This window comes from Nomascus leucogenys, chromosome 4 (genome assembly GCF_006542625.1).
Source record: "Nomascus leucogenys isolate Asia chromosome 4, Asia_NLE_v1, whole genome shotgun sequence".
Taxonomy (NCBI): domain Eukaryota; kingdom Metazoa; phylum Chordata; class Mammalia; order Primates; family Hylobatidae; genus Nomascus; species Nomascus leucogenys.
In genome coordinates, this window is record NC_044384.1 from 53609633 (window position 1) to 53631445 (window position 21813).

Sequence of the window (21813 nt, forward strand, 5' to 3'; positions counted from 1 at the left end):
CGCACAGGCTGGAGTGCAGTGGCGCGATCTTGGCTCACTGCAACCTCTGCCTCCCGGGTTCAAGCGATTATCCTGCCTCAGCCTCCCGAGTAGCTGGGATTACAGGCACCCACCTCCATGCCCAGCTAATTTTTTAAATTTTTAGTATAGATGGGGTTTCGCCATGTTGGCCAGGCTGGTCTTGAACTCCTGACCTCAGATGATCCACCCATCTCAGCCTCCCAAAGTGCTGGACTACAGGTGTGAGCCACTGCACCCCGTCTTATTTTATTTTATTTTTTTTTGTCACCCAGGCTGTAGTGCAGTGGCCCAATCTCGGTTCATTACAACCTCCGCCTCCTGTGTTCAAGCAATCCTCCTGCCTCAGCTTCCTGAGTAGCTGGGACTACAGGCATGCACCACCATACCTGGCTGATTTTTTTGTATTTTTAGTAGAGATGAGATTTCACCATGTTGGTCCGGCTGGTCTTGAACTCCTGACCTCAAGTGATCCACCCACCTCGGCCTCCCAAAGTGCTGGGATTATAGGCGTGAGCCACTTGGCCCGGCCAGTAAAAGTAACTTTTTTTTTTTTTTTTTTTTTTGAGATGGAGTTTCTCTCTTGTTGCCCAGACTGGAGTGCAGTGGTGCAATCTCAGCTCACTGCAACCTCTGCCTCCTAGGTTCAAGTGATTCTCCTGCCTCAGCCTCCTGAGTAGCTGGGATTACAGGCATGCACCACCAGGTCCGGCTTTTTTTTTTTTTTTTGAGACAGAGTTTCACTCTTCTTGCCCAGGCTGGAGTGCAATGGCACGAACTTGGCTCACTGCAACCTGCGCCTCCCAGGTTCAAGCGATTCTCCTGCCTCACCCTCCCTAGTAGCTGGGATTACAGGCATGTGCCACTACGCCCAGCTAATTTTGTATTTGTAGTTGAGACAGTAGAGACGGGATTTCTCCATGTTGGTCAGGCTGGTCTCGAACTCCTGACCTCAGGTGATCTGCCCGTCTCGGCCTCCCAAAGTGCTGAGATTACAGGCATGAACCACTGCACCCGGCCAAGGCTAATTTTTTTTTTTTTTTTTTTTTTGTATTTTTAGTAGAGACAGGGTTTCACTATGTTTGTCAGGCTGGTTGCGAACTCCTGACATCAGGTGATCCACCCACCTTGGCCTCCCAAAATGCTGGGATTATAGGCATGAGCCACCATGCCCAGCCAAAGTAACATTTTAAATAGCAATAACGTTTGAATTGTTTTTTGGTTCAAACTTCACATTAGGGCTGGTCACAGTGGCTCATGCCTGTAATCCCAGCACTTTGGGAGGCCCAGCTGGGTGTATCTCTTGACTTCAGGAGTTCGAGTCCAGCCTGTGCAACATGGTAAAATCCTGTCTCTACTAAAAAATACAAAAAATTAACAGGGTGTGGTGTCGAGCACCTGTAGTCCCAGCTACTCGGGAGCCTGAGGTGGGAGGATTGCTTGAACCTGGGAGGCAGAAGTTGCAGTGAGCCAAGGTGGCATCATTACTCGAGCCTGGGTGACAGAGGCCTCATCTAAAGACAAACAAACAAAAAAACCAAACGAAAGAACTTCACATTAAATAGAAAATCGTTTTGTATGGATCAGTGAAACCTGACCAAAATAATGCTATGATTTCTAAAGTAGAATAAATCAGTTGAGCTAAAACCAATTAGACTCTGATAACTAAGAACTGAGTCACAGCAGTAATAAAGCTAGTGAGATTCAAAAAAACCTCTTGCCTCTCATGATATATCCTTGTGAGGGAGGGATTGGTGAGCAATGAGAAATGTTTCCATTCTGATGGACACTTGTGGTGGCAAAGCACTATAAGCATCAGCACCATCGGCATAAATTATAAAACTTGTCTCAGAGTTGTTAACACAATTAAATGTTAATATTTGCAAAGAAATCTAAACAGTGTCTGGCATGCAGTGACTGTGGTATTGTATGAGTACTTGTCAAATAAAAAAATAAGGGATGGAATTACAACCATATCCCTTAGATCGGGGGTCCCCAACCCCAGGGCCGTTGATCAGTACCGGTTTGTGGCCTGTTAGGAACCCGGCTGCACAGGAGGAGGTGAGTAGAGGGGTGGGGGGAGGGAGCATTACCACCCGAGCTCTGTCTCCTGTGAGATCAGCGGCGGCAGTAACAATTCTCATAGGAGACCGGGCACGGTGGCTCACGCCTGTAATCCCAGCACTTTGGGAGGCCGAGGCGGGTGGTCACCTGAGGCCAGGAGTTCAAGACCAGCCTGGCCAACATGGCGAAACCCCGACTTTACTAAAAATACAAAAATTAGCTGGTCGTGATAGCACATGCCTGTAGTTCCAGCTGCTTGAGAGGCTGAGGCAGGAGAATCACTTGAACCTGAGAGGCGGAGGTTGCAGGGAGCCGAGATCGTGCCACTGCACTCCAGCCTGGGTGACAGAGTGAGACTCGTCTCAAAAAAAAAAAAAGATTCTCATCGGAGTGTGAACGCTGCTGTGAACTGCACATGCGAGGGATTGTGGGCTCCTTATGAGAATCGAATGCCTGATGATCTGAGGTGGAACAGTTTCATCCCAAAACCAACCCCACCCCACCCGGGGTTTCGCCATGTTGGCCAGTCTGGCTCCGAACTCCTGGCCTCAAGTGATCCGCCCACGTCAGCCTCCCAAAGTGCTGGGATTACAGGCATGAGCCACCACGTCTGGCCTTCCCCTACTATGTTCATTCCTCTGCAAAATCTTAACCTCTCCCCTCGTTTTCAAAAAAGAACATTAAGACCAGGTGCAGTGGCTCAGCCTGTAATCCTAGCACTTTGGGTGGTGGAGGTGGGAGGATTGCTTGAAGCCAGGAGTTTGAGACCAGCCTGGGCAACATAGTGAGACCTCATCTCTGAAATAAATAAATGATTAATTAAAACAACAGAAAGAATATTTACTAGCCTTTATTTTCAAAAATATAAACTCGCTATGGGAATTAAGCACATTCCTCTTGTGGACCATTTAGATTAAATCCTTTCCGTGGGCAGAGATCACTTTTTATATTTTTCTTGTTCCCCCAATAAGCCTACCATAATACCAATCATAAAATACACACTCCGATATTTCATGGGATATGTAACAAACCGAACACACTGGACATACTTGAGATAAAATAAAAATCTAAACTAAAAGTTATATGTATTAATTTCTTTCCTTATTTTCATGTAGCATCCTGTTAAGATGCCCTTAGAAGTTCTTCCCATGCTTTAATTGCACGTTTGAATTCAGCCTATATTTGTTCCATGAACAAAACAATATATTGCAACTTGTAAAATGAAAAAGGTAAAATAAAAATAATGAAATATTGTAAAATGAAGAAGGCTCTGACAAAACTTTAAGAACTCATCAGTATAAGGATGCTTTTGTCATTCTTTGAGAAATGCAACTCAATATTATATTTAGTTTATTTGGAATAGCTATGTCCTTAACTGACAGTCAATACTCAAACATCACCAAATTATTAAAATTTTTTAATTAAAAAATTTTTTTAAATTATATTTGCATATATGAAGATAAGTAAGACACTGGACAAATTATAGAGTCTCAGGTTTATGTGGAATTATGACTGCTCTCAACAATTACTGAAATCCCCTTTCAAGGAAAATCTTCACATAAACCTATGTTTGACTATACAATAGAATGAAGACAGCCACAGATCTGGCATTCTCAAAACATCACACAAGTACTACATGTAATGCTGCAAAATAACTGTTTTCCTCTAAAATTTCACTAAACAACCTCAGGCAGTACAATAAAACAAAACATTAAGACCTCCCAGTGGTCACCCTAGGAATTAGACAGATTTCTTTGATTTTTTCTTCTCTGCTTCTTCCTTTTCCTTTTCTATTTCAGTTACATATGATTCAACTTCTTTTGCACCAAACATCTGAAAAGAGAAAAAAATTTGAAGATCAAATGTCAGTTATACAAATAATATCCAAATATTTACAATATGAAGAATTCCAATATTTAATAAATTTATACTTTCTATCAATAACTTTATATTTTGTAACTTCAGATATACAATGAAGCCTTTCAAGAGGTCTAAGAGCAATAGCAATTATGGGCAAAACCAGATCTCTGACATTTCTACTATCACTGTGCTAAACAAGAAAGCAGGGCAAAAGGTGATATTGCATTATATATCCTATATGTGCATATAACTCCAAAAACATTTTAATGGGAGGCTTAATTTTATTCATGAACAAAGACTCATTATTTAACTCTCCCAACTGCACCCTACTGTGTGATTCCCTGATAGGGTTTAATAATTTGATCAGGTTTATAGAATAGCGAAATGAGATGGGAAAAGATAATTTATGCTACTTTATGTCTAAGTAGAAAGCAAAAAAGGTTTTATTTTTCTAAGAATTTGCAGTGTAGTTTGATTTTCTGTTGTACTGTTCACAAGTAGATCCAAGGTTACATGCTTGAGGCTATAAGACAGCAATTATTGGCCAAACCTGGTGACTCACGCCTGTAATCCCAGCACTTTGGGAGGCCGAGGTGGGTGGATCACTTGAGGTCAGGGGTTCAAGACCAGGCTGCCATTTTCTTTTTTTTTTTTTTTTTTTTTTTGAGACAGAGTCTCGCTGTCGCCCAGGCTGGAGTGCAGTGGCGCGATCTCAGCTCACTGCAGGCTCCGCCCCCCGGGGTTCACGCCATTCTCCTGCCCCAGCCTCCCGAGTAGCTGGGACTACAGGCGCCTGCCATCTCGCCCAGCTAATTTTTTGTATTTTTAGTAGAGACGGGGTTTTACTGTGTTAGCCAGGATGGTCTCGATCTCCTGACCTCGTGATCCGCCCGCCTCAGCCTCCCAAAGTGCTGGGATTACAGGCGTGAGCCACCGCGTCCGGCTGTTAATAAATTTATATACAAAAATCTAAATGTAATGATCTTAATACCGAAAAGAGGTATCTATTAAATTGATAAATGAATGATCAACTTTATGGAAAGGCAAATTTTCAAAGATGTTAGAGATGTAAAGGATTTTAGCAATTAGTCCAACACTAGAATTTACATATAAGAAAACGTAGATTCACAAAGCTAAATTATATTTGGCCAAAGATTAAAGAAGGATTAAAGATTAGGTCTCTGATTCTTATTTCAACTCCAGAACTCTTTCCATTTCACCTATAAAGATGTGTGTCATAAAATCTGTATTTGTCAATAATCTACATAAAATATATTATTTGAACGTTTTATGAAATGAATTTACCCATCAAGCAATTACTGGGAGTTCCATGGACTCTGAAAGTGGAAGAATATAATTCTTACCTGCTATTAAGGAGTCCACAGTTTAGTGGAAAAAACTGGCATATAAATAGATCATTATAATACAAACCTGAATAAAGTGATGTGGTATTACTTGGGGAAGAAATAATTTCCTCCTTTGAAAAAGTGTCTTTCATTTTATTTTTCCTTTTTGAGACAGGGTTTTGCTCTGCTGCCTAGAGCTGAAGCAGAGCGGCATGATCACAGCTCACTGCAACCTCTGCCTCCTGGGCTCAAGCCATCCTACCGCCTCAGCAACAGGAGTAGCTGGGGCTACAGGTATGAACCACCATGCCCAGCTAACTTTTGTATTTTTTGTAGAGACGGGGTTTCGCCATGTTGCCCAGGCTGGTCTCAAACTCCTGGGCTAAATCAATTTGCCTGTCTCGGCCTCCCAAAGTGCTGGGATTACAGGCATGAGCCACTGCGCCCAGCCTGAAGAAGCCTTTTCAAAAAATTATTTTTAATTTTTGTGAGTACATAGTAGGTATATATATTATGGGGTACATGAGATATTTTGATACAGGCATGTGATGCATAATAACCACATCATGGAGAATGGGGTATCCATCCCCTCAAGCATTTATCCTTTGTGTTACAAACAATCCAATTATACTCTTTTAGTTATCTTAAAATGTACGATTAAATTGTTATTGACTATAATTACCCTGTTGTGCTATCAAATACTAGGCCTGATAAATTCTATTTTTTTGTACCTATTAACCATCCCCACCTGCCCCTGCCCCCCACTACCCTTCCCAGCCTCTAGTAACCATCCTTCTACTCTGTATCTCCATGAGTTCAACTGTTTTGATTTTTAGATTCCACAAATGAGTGAAAACATGCAATGTCTGTCTTTCCGTGCCTGCCTTATTTAACATAATGATCTCCAGTTCCATCCATGTTATCGCAAATGACAATATCTCATTTTTTTTGTGTGTGGCAGAACAGTACTTCATTGTGTGTAAGTATCACATTGTCTTCATACATTCATCTGTTGATGGACCCTAAGGTTGCTTCCAAATCTTGGCTATTGTCAACAGTTCTGCAATTAACATGGGAGTGCAGCTATTTCTTCAATATACTGATTTCCTTTCTTTTGGGTATACACCCAGTAGTGGGATTGCTGGACCATATGTACTTTTATTTTATGTTTTTTGAGGAATCTCCAAACTATTCTTCATAGTGGTTGTACTAATTTACATTCCCACCAACAGTGTATGAGGGTTCCCTTTTCTCCATATCCTCGCCAGCATTTGCTGTAGCTTGTCTATTAGATATAAGCCATTTTAACTGGGTTGAGATGATATTTTATTGTAGTTTTGATTTGTATTTCTCTGATGATCAATGATGTTGATCACTTTTTTTTTTGGAGATGGGGGTCTTGCTCTGTTGCCCAGGATGGAGTACAGTGGCACAATCATGGCTCACTGCAGCCTCGACCTCCCAGGTTCAAGTGATCCTCCCACCTCAGCTTCCCAAGCAGCTGGGACCACAGGATCACGCCACCACACTAGGCTAATTTTTAAATTATTATATTTGTAGAGACAAGGTCTCACTGTGTTGTCCAGGCTGGTCTGAAACTCCTAGGCTCAAGTGATCCTCCCGCCTTGGCCTCCCAAAGTGCTGGGATTACAAGCAAGAGCTCAGCCCAAGCACCTTTTTATATGCCTGTTTGCCATTTGTATGTCTTCTTTTTTTTTTTTTTTTTTTTTTTTTGAGACAGAGCCTCGCTGTCGCCCAGGCTGGAGTGCAGTGGCGCGATCATGACACACTGCAACCTTTGCTTCCTGAGTTCAAGTGATTCTCCTGCCTCAGCCTCCTGAGTAGCTGGGATTACAGGTGAATGCCACCATGTCCTGCTAATTTTTTATATTTTTAGTAGAGATGGGGTTTCACTATGTTGGTCAGGCTGGTCTTGAACTCCTGACCTCAGGTGATCCACCTGCCTCGGCCTCCCAAAGTGCTGAGATTACAAGCGTGAGCCACCATGCCCGGCCAAAAACAACTTCTAATAGATCTTCAAAAACCAAGTGAGAAGGAATAGAGGAAGGAGAAAGAGTGCTTAATATTACTACTGACAAACTCACTTGTCTTCATATTTTGGTGGCCTAAGATTACAGTGAAAGGTAAACTTTTTGTTTATAGTTGTAGAAAATGACAAGCTTTACATAACATTCTTTACATTCTTTTTAAATTTTTCATCTAAGGTAAAAAGACACAGCTGCTTTAAGCCAGAATAAATGACTAAAATGGACTACACATTGATATTCTGTCTCTGTTTATGAATACACATATAGGCATACCTTGGAAAAATTGTGGATTTGGTTCAGGACCACAGCAGTAAGGCAAATATTCAGTCACATAAATGTTTTGGTGACTATTAAAGTTATGTTTACACTATACTGTAGTCTATTGAGTGTGCAATAGCATTATGTCTAAAAAAACCAACAAGTCAATAATTTGAAAACACTTTATTGCTAAAAAATGCCAACAATCACGTAAGCCTCCAGCAAGTAGTAATCTTTTTGCTGGTGGGGTCTTGTCTTGATGATGGAGCTGACTCATCAGGGTAGTGGTTGCTGAAGGTTGAAGTGGCTGTGGGAATTTCTTAAAATAAGACAACAATGAAGTTTGCCACACTGATAGACTCTTCCTTTAACAAAAGATTTCTCTGTAGCATGAGATACTGTTTGATAGCATTTTACTCACAACTGAACTTTTCAAAACTGGAGTCAATCCTCTCGAAACTTATTACTGCTTTATCAACTGAATTTATGTAACACTCTAAATTTTTTGTTGTTATTTCAACAATGTTTACAGCATCATAACCAGGAGTAGATTTCATCCAAGAAACCACATTCTTTTCTCATCTTTAAGAAGCAACTCATCATCTGTTTTATCACGAGATTGCAGCAATTCAGTTGCATATTCAGGCTCCACTTCTAATTTTAGTTCTCTTGCTATTTGTACCACATCTGCAGTGACTTCCTCCACTAAAGTCTTGAACTCCTGAAAGTCATCCATAAGGGTTGTAATCAACTTATTCTAAACTCCTGTTAATGTTGATATTTTTGTTTGTTTGTTGTTTTTTTTTTTTTTTAGACGGAGTCTTGCTCTGTCACCCAGGCTGGAGTGCAATGGGGCGATCTTGGCTCACTGCAACCTCTCCCTCCTGGGTTCAAGCGATTCTCCTGCCTTAGCCTCCTGAGTAGCCAGGATTACAGGTGCCCACTACCATGCCCAGCTAATTTTTGTATTTTTAGTAGAGACAGGGTTTCACTATGTTGATTAGGCTGGTCTTGAACTCCTGACCTCAAGCAATCCACCCACCTTGGCCTCCCAAAGTGCTGGGATTACAAGCATGAGCCACCACGCCTGGGCTTTTTGTTTGTTTTTTTGAGACGGAGTCTCACTCTGTTGCCCCGGCTGGAGTGCAGTGGCATGATCTTGGCTCACTGCAACCTCCACCTCCTGGGTTCAAGCAATTCTCCTGCCTCAGCCTCCTGAGTAGCTGGGATTACAGATTGCCCCCACCACACCCAGCTAATTTTTGTATTTGTGGTAGAGACGGGGTTTCACCATGTTGGCCAGGCTGGTCTTGAACTCCTGATCTCAAGTGATCCACCCACCTCCAGCCTCCCAAAGTGCTGGGATTACAGGCATGAGCTACCGCACCCAGCCAATGTTGGTAGAGACACAGTCTAACGATGTTGCCCAGGCTGATCTCAAACTTCTAGCCTCTAGCAGTTCTTCTGCCTTGGCCTTCCAAAGTGTTGAGATTATAGGTGTGAGCCACTATGCCTGGCCATATTTCTTGAATAATAAGACTTGAAAGTCAAAATTACTCCTTGATGCACGTGCTGCAGAAAGGATGGTTAGCAAGCATGAAAACATTAATTTCCTTGTACATGTCCATCAGAGCTACTGGGTGACTAGGTGGACTGTGAATGAGCAGTAACATTTTGAAAGAAATCTTCTTTTTTTGAGTGTTAGGTCTCAATAGTGGGCTTAAAATATTCAGTATACTATGCTATAAATAGATGTGCTGTCATCCATTGATTGTAAATGAGCACTGGCTTCTACTTAAAGTTACCAGCTGCATTATCCCCTAACAAGACAGTCTGTCCCTTGAAGCCAGGCAGTGAAGTGATTTCTCCTATCTCTAGCTATGAAAATTTTAGATGGTGTCTTCTTCCAGCAGAAAGCTGTTTCATCTACATTGAAAATCTGTTGTTTAGTATAACCACCTTCACTGAAGATAAATGTCTTAGCTAGATCTTCTGGATAACTTGCTGCAGCTTCTCCATCAGTACTTGCTGCTTCACCTTGCACCTTTATGTTATAAAGGTGGCTTCTTTCCTTAAACCTCATGAACCAACCTCTGTTAGCTCCAACCTTTTCTTCTGCAGCTTCCTCACCCCTCTCAGCCTTCACAGCATTGAAGAAAGTTAGGACTTTGCTCTGGATTAGGCTTTGGCTTAGAGGAATGTTGTGGCTGGTTTTATCTTCCAGCCAGGCCACTAAAACCTCCCTATCAGTAACAAGACTTTTTTTTTTAGATGGCGTCTCACTCTGTTGCCCAGGCTGGAGTGCAGTGGTGCCATCTCAGCTCACTGCAACCTCCGCCTCTCAGGTTCAAGCGATTCTCCTGCCTCAGCCTGCCGAGTAGCTGGGATTACAGGTGCGTGCCACCACACGTGGCTAAATTTTGTATTTTTAGTAGAGACAGGTTTTGCCATGTTGGCCAGGTGCGTGCCACTGTGCCTGGCCTGGCTGTTTCAGTTTCTTATCATTCATGTGTCACTTGTAGTAGCACTTTAAATTTCTTTAAGTACTTTTAATTTTCTTAAGTAGTTTTCCTTTGCATTCACAATTTGAATAACTTGCACAAGAGGCCTAGCTTTCCACCTGTCTTGGCTTTCGACATGCCTTCCTCACTAAGCTTAACAATTCTAGTTTTTTTATTTAAAACTCATGTGACAGACATGTGACTCTTCCTTTCACTTGAACACTTAGAGGCCCTTATCAGGTTATTAATGGGCCTATTTTCGATATTGTTATGCCTCAGGCAATAGGAGGCCTGAGGAGAGGGAGAGACACAGGTAAATGGCTGGTCAGTGGAGCAGTCAGAACACATGCAACATTTATTGATTAAGTTCACTCACTGTTTTACATGGATGCAGTTCATGGCACTCTAAAACAATTAGCACAGTAATATCAAAGATCATTGATCACAGATCACCATTATATAATAATTACATTGTTACTATATTACATATATAATAATAATAATAATGAAAAAGTCTGAAATATTCTGAGAATTATCAAAAATGTGACAGAGACACAAAAGTAAGCACATGCTGTTGGACAAATGGAATTGACGGACTTGCTCAACACAGGGTTGCCACAAACCTGCAATCTGTAAAACACCATTTAATGAGCACTTACTATAAAAGGATACTACCATCTCACACCATTTCATTTACTTATCACAACAGCCCTTTGATGAAGTTATCGTTAGACTCATTTTATATGGAAGAAAACTGAAAGCTGAAGATGAGAGCAATTTGCTCAAGGTCATATTGTTAAACAAATGTATCTGCTAGAACTTAATCCTAGTCTACCAACTCCAAAGCATGTGTTCTATTCCCTACATAGCCTATCCTAAAGTATCATGTGGAAGACAGTATAACACTGCTGTCAGTAAGCATACCATTCTATCACTCATAAGCAAAAGTATGTGTATAACTCTGTGTGTGTGTGTATGTATGTCTATGTGTATACGCGTAGGTATATTATGGAGCAGAAGAGGCAAACTCTGGCCTCAGTGGTTTTTGTGCCCCTATGGTGTTGCTGCATCTGTCCCTGGGCTCTTAGCAGCAGGGGTGACAAAAACCTGGATAATACCCATTTCCACACTGTGTGCTCAGCACTCTATGATTTATGTGGGGCTCTGCAGGGGCATGCTCCACCGTCTTGTCCCCATTTCTCTTATTTATTGAAACTTTGCTGCTGTCTTATCCTCATATCCCATCTGTTAGTTGAATAATAAAGGGTAGGAAATTGATGTCAAAGCAACCATGATGACAAAAACAAAAACAGAAACAAACAAACAAACAAAAAATCCCCACTGCTCCAGATGGCACTAATTTTAACACTACTTGAAATATTTTCCTTAAAACCAAAGAAAAGATACATGTAAAACAATCTTCAAAAAAATTTTTTTTGAGATGGAGCCTTGGTCTGTTGCCCAGATCACTGGCATAATCTCAGCTCACTGCAACTTCCACCTCCTGGGTTGAAGTGATTCTCCTGCCTCAGCCTCCCAAGCAGCTGGGATCGCAGGCGTCTGCCACCACGCCCAGCTATTTTTTTTTTTTGTATTTTTAGTAGACACGGGGTTTCACTATGTTGGCCAGGCTAGTCTTGAACTCCTGACCTCAAGTGATCCATCTGCCTCAGCATCCCAAAGTGCTGGGATTACAGGTGTGAGTCACTGCATCTGGCAACAATCCTTTTTTTTTTTTAATTTAATTTTTAATTTTTTTTTCATAGAGATGGGGGTCTTGTTACTTTGCCAAGGCTGGTCTTGAACTCCTGACCTCAAGTGATCCTCCCACCTCAGTCTCCCGAGTAGCTGGGATTACAGGCATACACTGCCATGTTTGAGTATAAAACAATCCTTTAAGTATATTTCTAATATAGTTTCCCAAATTTTGAGTGCTTTTTTACAATCTCAGCTAAAGAGAGCTAGCTGGCAAACTATATTGTACAGTTGGTTCTACCTAATGAACAATAGTTAACTACATTTCAAATGCTCTTTAGCCAGTGGGTCCTCTATCACAATATCCTGAACATTTTATTTTATAGTCCAGCAGTTTTAACCCATAATGGCTGACAGACGTTATACATATAATAACATGAGACTTGGCACAAAGAAATATGGAAAGGTTATCATGCTAGATATTAAAGTTTAAGTCCCACAAGACGCTCAAGGCATTTTCAAATGTAAAGTAATGGAAATACATAAAAATCAGTAGACAGGGTGAGTACGGTGGCTCACACTTGTAATCCCAGCACTGGAGGCCAAGGCGGGCTGATCGCTTGATTCTAGGAGTTAGAGACCAGCCGGGGCAATGTGGCGAAACGCTGTCTCTATTTAAAAAAAAAACAAAAAACCGGTAGACAGTCAGAAATGAGTGGAGGTTATTTGACATTAATGAAGGATAACATTATATCGGAAGTCTAGAGGCCAACAACCTTTTAACTTTTGTCAAAATACTTTATACTACAGATACTTTTTCCTCTTTGGTTAACGACTTACCTTCAAAGGTTGATTTCTTCTTATTATAGCAAGTTCAATGTTTTTTCCACCAGACTGGACAACCTAATGTAGAACAAGTATGCCATTAGCATTATTTCAGCAAATTTTGTGTTTAATAAACAAAAATGGATGAGAAAAAAAACTCATGATTTCCTAAATATGCTTTATTAGATCACTTACTTCTAGCAAAGCTTTTATTGCTAACTTGATAGCTTCACTGTCACTTGCTATGGCATCTTCTGTGTAATTCTTTTCTAGAAATTCTCGAACAGTTTTAGCACTTCGGCCTATTGCATTTGCCTTGAAAAAAAGTTAACTTATTAATATCATTGCAGTAGGAATGAATTTATGGTTATTAAGTAAAGTTTAGAGGTTTGGAGTTTACTCCAGTATAACTTAATAAAATTACCAAATGAAAATTACAGATTTGAAAACATAGCAAACATTTCAGTAGCTCATTTGGTTACTATCAGAATAGTCTGTAATGGTGGCATGGTTTTTATTTTCCTTTTTTTGTTAGTTTTAGTGATGGGATCTCACTCTGTTGCCCAGGCTGGAGTGCAGTAGTGGTACATTTATAGCTCACTGCAGCTTTGATCTTCTGGGCTTAAGTGATTTTCCCACCTGAACCTCCTGAGTAGCTGGGACTACAGGTATGCATCACCACACTCAGCTGCTTATTGTTTTGGTAGTCTTGCTATGTTGCCCAGGCTGTTCTCAAACTCCTGGCCTCAAGTGAGCCTCCTGACTCAGACTCCCAAAGTGTTGGGATTACAGGCGTGAGCCACAACATCTGGCCAACTTTTTCTTTTAAATATACCAATGCTTTGTCCTGGCTAACACTTTCTATTAATACAATGTCTCCCAAATCCTTGATAACCAGAAATTATTTTGTTTATATATTTTTTCGAAACAGGGTCTCACTTTGTGGCCCAGGCTGGAGTACAGTGGTATGATCACTGCTCACTGTAGCCTTGGCCTTCTGGGCTTGAGGTATCTTCCTACTTCAGACTCCCAAGTAACTGGGACTATTGGTATGTGGCACCACACTTGGCTAATTTAAAAAAGAATTTTTTTTAGAGACAGGTCTTACTATGTTGCCTAGGTGGGTCTTGAACTCCTGGACTCATGTGATCCTCCCAGCTTGGCCTCCCAAAGTGCTGGGATTACAGGCATGAGCCACTGTGACGGCTCAGAAAAGATTCTAAAAAGTTGAAACTTGAAAAGATGTGGAGAGGCAAGGAGCTATAACTTTACAATATGGCACAAAAAGAAGAAAGCAAAGAGAGGGGAAAAAATGACATCAACATGAAGAAAGCTATTTACCTAAGTTGGGCTGAGCACAATTTTTGTAGATTTTAGAATAAGTATAGTGGTAAACTAATTGATTCATTATCTTCTTTGACTCTTAAGCAAGAAGGGCTTCTATTCCATTCCTCTTTTCTTTGTTCTTTACACATTTTCATCAGATGAAGGAAAAATGCAAATGGATTTTCCTGGCTGCATGGCTATAAGTAGAAGGCCGCATATTCTTTTAATTCAGCCTAAATATCCAGATTAGTATTCATGATGATAATAATGATAATAATAAGATTTTAAATTTTATATTAACAGAACACTTATGTGTCAGGCACTAGGTTAGGCATTTTCATGGAATATCTCATTTAACCACCATTAAAAATGATTAAATAGGTACTGTTACTAACCCCAATTCTTGGATGTAGAAATGGAGGCTTGGAAAGGTTAAAATAGGGTTTCTCAATATCAGCACTGGTCACATTTTGGGCCAGCTAATTCTCTGTTGTGAGGGCTGTCCTGTGTATTGTGGGATTTTTAGCTGCCTCCACAAACTAAATGCCAGCAGCAACTCCCACCCCAGTTGTGACAACCAAACATATCTCTTGTCAAAGACATTGTCAAATGTCTTTTAGGTGGGACAAAATCAGCTGTTGGTGAATTACTGACTCAAGTAATCTTGGCCAAGATCATACAGAGAGTAAGCAGAAGAGCTAAGCTTTGAAACCGTGGTCTGAATCAACAAGCCAAGCTTTTAACTTGATACACTATGCTGCCTAGGATGATTACAGAGTAAAAAGAACAAATAGAAAGGCCTATCCTTTCACTGGCATTAAATGGGGGAATGTCTCAGCTATAACTGTTTAATATTATTATTATTATTTTCTTTTTTGAGACAGAGTCTCGCTCTGTCGCCCAGGCTGGAGTGCAATGGCGTGATCTCGGTTCACTGCAACCTCTGCCTCCTGGGCTCAGGCAATTCTCCTGCCTCAGCCTCCCAAGTAGCTGGGATTATAGGTGTCTGCCACCATGCCCAGCTAATTTTTTTATTTTTAGTAGAGATGGGGTTTCATCATGTTGGCCAGGCTGGTCTTGAACTCCCGACTTCAGGTGATCTGCCTGCCTCGCCCTCCCAAAGTGCTGAGATTACGGGTGTGAGCCAGCGTGCCTGGCCAACTGTTTAGTATTATGATTATGGGAAAGAGATCTCAAAGGAGATTTTAGGACATAAACATGAAAACACACCATTTATATTACATTATATAACAATATACTATTCTGGTTAGCAAAAGATTCTTTTTACTTCATATAAATTTTTCTATGCCATTATATTTCAGAGGATTAATACAAGTAGCTGTTGAAACTTCTTTTTTTTTTTTCTTTTTTTTTTTTATTTTTTTATTTTTTTTTATTTTTTTTTTTTATTATACTTTAGGGTTTTAGGGTACATGTGCACAATGTGCAGGTTTGTTACATATGTATCCATGTGCCATGTTGATTTCCTGCACCCATTAACTCGTCATTTAGCATTAGGTGTATCTCCTAATGCTGTCCCTCCCCCCTCCCCCCACCCCACAACAGTCCCCGGAGTGTGATGTTCCCCTTCCTGTGTCCATGAGTTCTCATTGTTCAATTCCCACCTATGAGTGAGAACATGCGGTGTTTGGTTTTTTGTCCTTGTGATACTTTACTGAGAATGATGTTTTCCAGTTTCATCCATGTCCCTACAAAGGACACGAACTCATCATTTTTTATGGCTGCATAGTATTCCATGGTGTATATGTGCCACATTTTCTTAATCCAGTCTATCGTTGTTGGACATTTGGGTTGGTTCCAACTCTTTGCTATTGTGAATAGTGCCGCAATAAACATACGTGTGCATGTGTCTTTATAGCAGCATGATTTATAGTCCTTTGGGTATATACCCAGTAATGGGATGGCTGGGTCAAATGGTATTTCTAGTTCGAGATCCCTGAGGAATCGCGACACTGACTTCCACAATGGTTGAACTAGTTTACAGTCCCTCCAACAGTGTAAAAGTGTTCCTATTTCTCCACATCCTCTCCAGCACCTGTTGTTTCCTGATTTTTTAATGATGGCCATTCTAACTGGTGTGAGATGGTATCTCACTGTGGTTTTGATTTGCATTTCTCTGATGGCCAGTGATGATGAGCATTTCTTCATGTGTTTTCTGGCTGCATAAATGTCTTCTTTTGAGAAGTGTCTGTTCATGTCCTCTGCCCACTTTTTGATGGGGTTGTTTGTTTTTTTCTTGTAAATTTGTTTGAGTTCATTATAGATTCTGGATATTAGCCCTTTGTCAGATGAGTAGGTTGCAAAAATTTTCTCCCATTCTGTAGGTTGCCTGTTCATTCTGATGATAGTTTCTTTTGCTGTGCAGAAGCTCTTTAGTTTAATGAGATCCCATTTGTCGATTTTGGCTTTTGTTGCCATTGCTTTTGGTGTTTTAGACATGAAGTCCTTGCCCACGCCTATGTCCTGAATGGTATTGCCTAGGTTTTCTTGTAGGATTTTAATGGTTTTAGGTCTAACATATAAGTCTTTAATCCATCTTGAATTAATTTTTGTATAAGGTGTAAGGAAGGGATCCAGTTGCAGCTTTCTACATATGGCTAGCCAGTTTTCCCAGCACCATTTATTAAATAGGGAATCCTTTCCCCATTTCTTGTTTTTGTCAGGTTTGTCAAAGATCAGATAGTTGTAGCTATGCGGCATCATTTCTGAGGGCTCTGTTCTGTTCCATTGATCTATGTCTCTGTTGTGGTACCAGTACCATGCTGTTTTGGTTACTGTAGCCTTGTAGTATAGTTTAAAGTCAGGTAGCGTGATGCCTCCAGCTTTGTTCTTTTGGCTTAGGATTGACTTGGCGATGCGGGCTCTTTTTTGGTTCCATATGAACTTTAAAGTAGTTTTTTCCAATTCTGTGAAGAAAGTCATTGGTAGCTTGATGGGGATGGCATTGAATCTATAAATTACCTTGGGCAGTATGGCCATTTTCACGATATTGATTCTTCCAACCCATGAGCATGGAATGTTCTTCCATTTGTTTGTATCCTCTTTTATTTCATTGAGCAGTGGTTTGTAGTTCTCCTTGAAGAGGTCCTTCACATCCCTTGTAAGTTGGATTCCTAGGTATTTTATTCTCTTTGAAGCAATTGTGAATGGGAGTTCACTCATGATTTGGCTCTCTGTTTGTCTGTTATTGGTGTACAAGAATGCTTGTGATTTTTGTACATTAATTTTGTATCCTGAGACTTCGCTGAAGTTGCTAATCAGCTTAAGGAGATTTTGGGCTGAGACAATGGGGTTTTCTAGATATACAATCATGTCATCTGCAAACAGGGACAATTTGACTTCCTCTTTTCCTAATTGAATACCTTTTATTTCCTTCTCCTGCCTGATTGCTCTGGCCAGAACTTCCAGCACTATGTTGAACAGGAGTGGTGAGAGAGGGCACCCTGTCTTGTGCCAGATTTCAGAGGGAATGCTTCCAGTTTTTGCCCATTCAGTATGATATTGGCTGTGGGTTTGTCGTAGATAGCTCTTATTATTTTGAGATAAGTCCCATCAATACCTAATTTATTGAGAGTTTTTAGCATGAAGGGTTGTTGAATTTTGTCAAAGGCCTTTTCTGCATCTATTGAGATAATCATGTGGTTTTTGTCTTTGGTTCTGTTTATATGTTGGATTACATTTATTGATTTGCGTATGTTGAACCAGCCTTGCATCCCAGGGATGAAGCCCACTTGATCATGGTGGATAAGCTTTTTGATGTGCTGCTGGATTCGGTTTGCCAGTATTTTATTGAGGATTTTTGCATCAATGTTCATCAAGGATATTGGTCTGAAATTCTCTTTTTTGGTTATGTCTCTGCCAGGTTTTGGTATCAGGACGATGCTGGCTTCATAAAATGTGTTAGGGAGGATTCCCTCTTTTTCTATCGATTGGAATATTTCAGAAGGAATGGTACCAGTTCCTCCTTGTACCTCTGGTAGAATTCGGCTGTGAATCCATCAGGTCCTGGACTCTTTTTGGTTGGTAAGCTATTGATTATTGCCACAATTTCAGAACCTGTTATTGGTCTATTCAGAGATTCAACTTCTTCCTGGTTTAGTCTTGGGAGGGTGTATTTGTCAAGGAATTTATCCATTTCTTCTAGATTTTCTAGTTTATTTGCATAGAGGTGTTTGTAGTATTCTCTGATGGTAGATTGTATTTCTGTGGGATCGGTGGTGATATCCCCTTTTTCGTTTTTTATTGCATCTATTTGATTCTTCTCTCTTTTCTTCTTTATTAGTCTTGCTAGCGGTCCATCAATTTTGTTGATCTTTTCAAAAAACCAGCTCCTGGATTCATTAATTTTTTGAAGGGTTTTTTGTGTCTCTATTTCCTTCAGTTCTGCTCTGATTTTAGTTATTCTAGCCTTCTGCTAGCTTTTGAATGTTTTGCTCTTGCTTTTCTAGTTCTTTTAATTGTGATGTTAGGGAGTCAATTTTGGATCTTTCCTGCTTTCTCTTGTGGGCATTTAGTGCTATAAATTTCCCTCTACACACTGCTTTGAATGTGTCCCAGAGATTCTGGTATGTTGTGTCTTTGTTCTCGTTGGTTTCAAAGAACATCTTTATTTCTGCCTTCATTTCATTATGTACCCAATAGTCATTCAGGAGCAGGTTGTTCAGTTTCCATGTAGTAGAGCGGTTTTGAGTGAGTTTCTTAATCCTGAGTTCTAGTTTGATTGCACTGTGGTCTGAGAGACAGTTTGTTATAATTTCTGTTCTTTTACATTTGCTGAGGAGAGCTTTACTTCCAACTATGTGGTCAATTTTGGAATAGGTGTGGTGTGGTGCTGAAAAAATGTATATTCTGTTGACTTGGGGTGGAGAGTTCTGTAGATGTCTATTAGGTCCACTTTATGTAGAGCTGAGTTCAATTCCTGGATATCCTTGTTAACTTTCTGTCTCGTTGATCTGTCTAATGCTGACAGTGGGGTGTTAAAATCTCCCATTATTATTGTGTGGGAGTTTAAGTCCCTTGTAGGTCACTCAGGACTTGCTTTATGAATCTGGGTGCTCCTGTGTTGGGTGCATATATATTTAGGATAGTTAGCTCTTCTTGATGAATTGATCCCTTTACCATTATGTAATGGCCTTCTTTGTCTCTTTTGATCTTTGTTGGTTTAAAGTCTATTTTATCAGAGACTAGGATTGCAACCCCTGCCTTTTTTTGTTTTCCATTGCTTGATAGATCTTCCTCCATCCCTTTATTTTGAGTCTATGTGTGTCTCTGCACGTGAGATGGGTTTCCTGAATACAGCACACTGATGGGTCCTGACTCCTTATCCAGTTTGCCAGTCTGTGTCTTTTGATTGGAGCATTTAGCCCATTTACATTTAACTTAATATTGTTATGGTGAATCTGATCCTGTCATTATGATGTTAGTTGGTTATTTTGCTCGTTAGTTGCTATAGTTTCTTCCTAGTCTCGATGGTCTTTACAATTTGGCATGTTTTTGCAGTGGCTGGTACCGGTTGTTCCTTTCCATGTTTAGTGCTTCCTTCAGGAGCTCTTTTAGGGCAGGCCTGGTGGTGACAAAATCACTCAGCGTTTGCTTGTCTGTAAAGTTTTTATTTCTCCTTCACTTATGAAGCTTAGTTTGGCGGGATAGGAGATTCTGGGTTGAAAATTCTTTTCTTTAAGAATGTTGAATATCGGCCCCCACTCTCTTCTGGCTTGTAGAGTTTCTGCTGAGAGATCAGCTGTTAGTCTGATGGGCTTCCCTTTGTGGGTAACCCGACCTTTCCCTCTGGCTGCCCTTAACATTTTTTCTTCATTTCAACTTTGGTGAATCTGACAATAATGTGTCTTGGAGTTGCCCTTCTCGAGGAGTATCTTTGTGGCGTTCTCTGTATTTCCTGAATCTGAATGCTGGCCTGCCTTGCTAGATTGGGGAAGTTCTCCTGGATAATATCTTGCAGAGTGTTTTCCAACTTGGTTCCATTCTCCCCATCATTTTCAGGTACACCAATCAGACGTAGGTTTGGTCTTTTCACATAGTCCCAAATTTCTTGGAGGCTTTGTTCATTTCTTTTATCCTTTTTTCTCTAAACTTCCCTTCTCTCTTCATTTCATTCATTTCATCTTCCATCAGCGATACCCTTTCTTCCAGTTGATCGCATCTGCTACTGAGGCTTCTGCAATCTTCGCGTAGTTCTCGAAACTTGGCTTTCAGCTCCATCGGCTCCTTGAAGCCCTTCTGTCCATTGGTTATTCTAGTTATCCATTCTTCTAATTTTTTTCAAAGTTTTTAACTTCTTTGCTGTTGTTTTGAATTTCCTCTCGTAGCTCAGAGTAGTTTGATCGTCTGAAGCCTTCTTCTCTCAACTCATCAAAGTCATCCTCCATCCAGCTTTGTTCCGTTGCTGGTGAGGAACTGCGTTCCTTTGGAGGAGGAGAGGTGCTCTGTTTTTTAGAGTTTCCAGTTTTTTTGGTCTGTTTTTTCCCCATCTTTGTGGTTTTATCTACTTTTTGTCTTTGATGATGGTGATGTACAGATGGGTTTTTGGTGTGGATGTCCTTTCTGTTTGTTAGTTTTCCTTCTACCAGACAGGACCCTCAGCTGCAGGTCTGTTGGAGTTTACTAGAGGTGCACTCCAGACCCTGTTTGGCTGGGTGTCAGCAGCGGTGGCTGCAGAACAGCGGATTTTCGTGAGACCACAAATTCAGCTGTCTGATAGTTCCTCTGAAAGTTTTGTCTCAGAGAAGTACCGGGTTGAATGAGGTGTCAGTCTGTCCCTACTGGGGGGGTGCCTCCCAGTTAGGCTGCTCAGGGGTGAGGGACCCACTTTAGGAGGCAGTCTGACTGTTCTCAGATCTCCAGCTGCGTGCTGGGAGAACCACTACTCTCTTCAAAGCTGTCAGTCAGACAGGGACATTTAAGTCTGTGGAAGTTCTTGCAGAGTTTTTGTTTGTCTGTGCCCTGCCCCCAGAGGTGGAGCCTACAGAGGCAGGCAGGCCTCCTTGAGCTGTGGTGGGCTCCACCCAGTTCGAGCTTCCTGGCTGCTTTGTTTACCTAAGCAAGCCTGGGCAATGGTGGGCGCCCCTCCCCCAGCCTCGCTGCCGCCTCGCAGCTTGATCTCAGACTGCTGTGCTAGCAATTAGCGAGACTCCGTGGGCATAGGACCCTCCGAGCCAGGTGCGGGACACAATCTCCTAGTGTGCCGTTTTCCAGGCCCGTTGGAAAAGCGCAGTTAGGGTGGGACTGACCCGATATTCCAGGTGCCGTCTGCTTCCCCTTTCTTTGACTAGGAAAGGGAACTCCCTGACCCCTTGCGCTTCCCGAGTGAGTCAATGCCTCGCCCTGCTTCGGCTCGCGCACAGTGCGCTTCACCGACTGTCCTGCACCCACTGTTAGGCACTCCCTAGTGAGATGAAACCAGTACCTCAAGCAGAAATGCAGAAATCACCCGTCTTCTGTGTCGCTGGGGCTGGGAGCTGGAGACCGGAGCTGTTCCTATTTGGCCATCTTGGCTCCACCCCCGAAACTTCTAAATTAAATTTTATGGCCTTGAAATTTCACCAAGATCAAAGGTAAAGCCTTCAGCCTGGTGTGACTTTGAAGTCTATTTGCTACTAGATTTGTTTGTTTGTTTGTTTTTTGGTAACTAGTTGCTACCCAGCGAGGAAGTACATAGTTAGTGGCTTCAGGTAGTGGTTTATCCAAAAACTTCACTGGGCCTTTAAAGTCACCCTGCACATTTCTGGTGACTTTCCTATCCACTTCTTCCAATTCTTAATGTCAACATCTTTAACTCCTACCCACCTGACTTGTTTTCTAAAATCTATCCTGTTCTTGCCACACTCAGATCCC

At 41.2% G+C, this 21813-nt stretch overlaps 1 protein-coding gene across 4 annotated transcripts in view; it reads right to left on the reverse strand.

The window, feature by feature from the left end:
- Nucleotides 1–3409: 3409 nt before the first annotated feature.
- Nucleotides 3410–21813, reverse strand: part of PSMA8 (proteasome 20S subunit alpha 8) — a 57301-nt gene continuing 38897 nt past the window's right edge. For 3 of the 4 annotated variants that reach the window (XM_003261985.4, XM_004087735.3, XM_030810103.1), the window contains exons 5-7: nt 12811–12930; nt 12631–12693; nt 3823–3915 (exon numbers count right to left, since the gene is read on the reverse strand). In XM_003261985.4, coding sequence (XP_003262033.1) covers nt 3823–3915; nt 12631–12693; nt 12811–12930 — 276 coding nt within the window. Of the gene's footprint in view, nt 3916–12630; nt 12694–12810; nt 12931–21813 lie in introns of all 4 variants that reach the window. The other variant, XM_003261984.2, reaches the window with a different exon arrangement.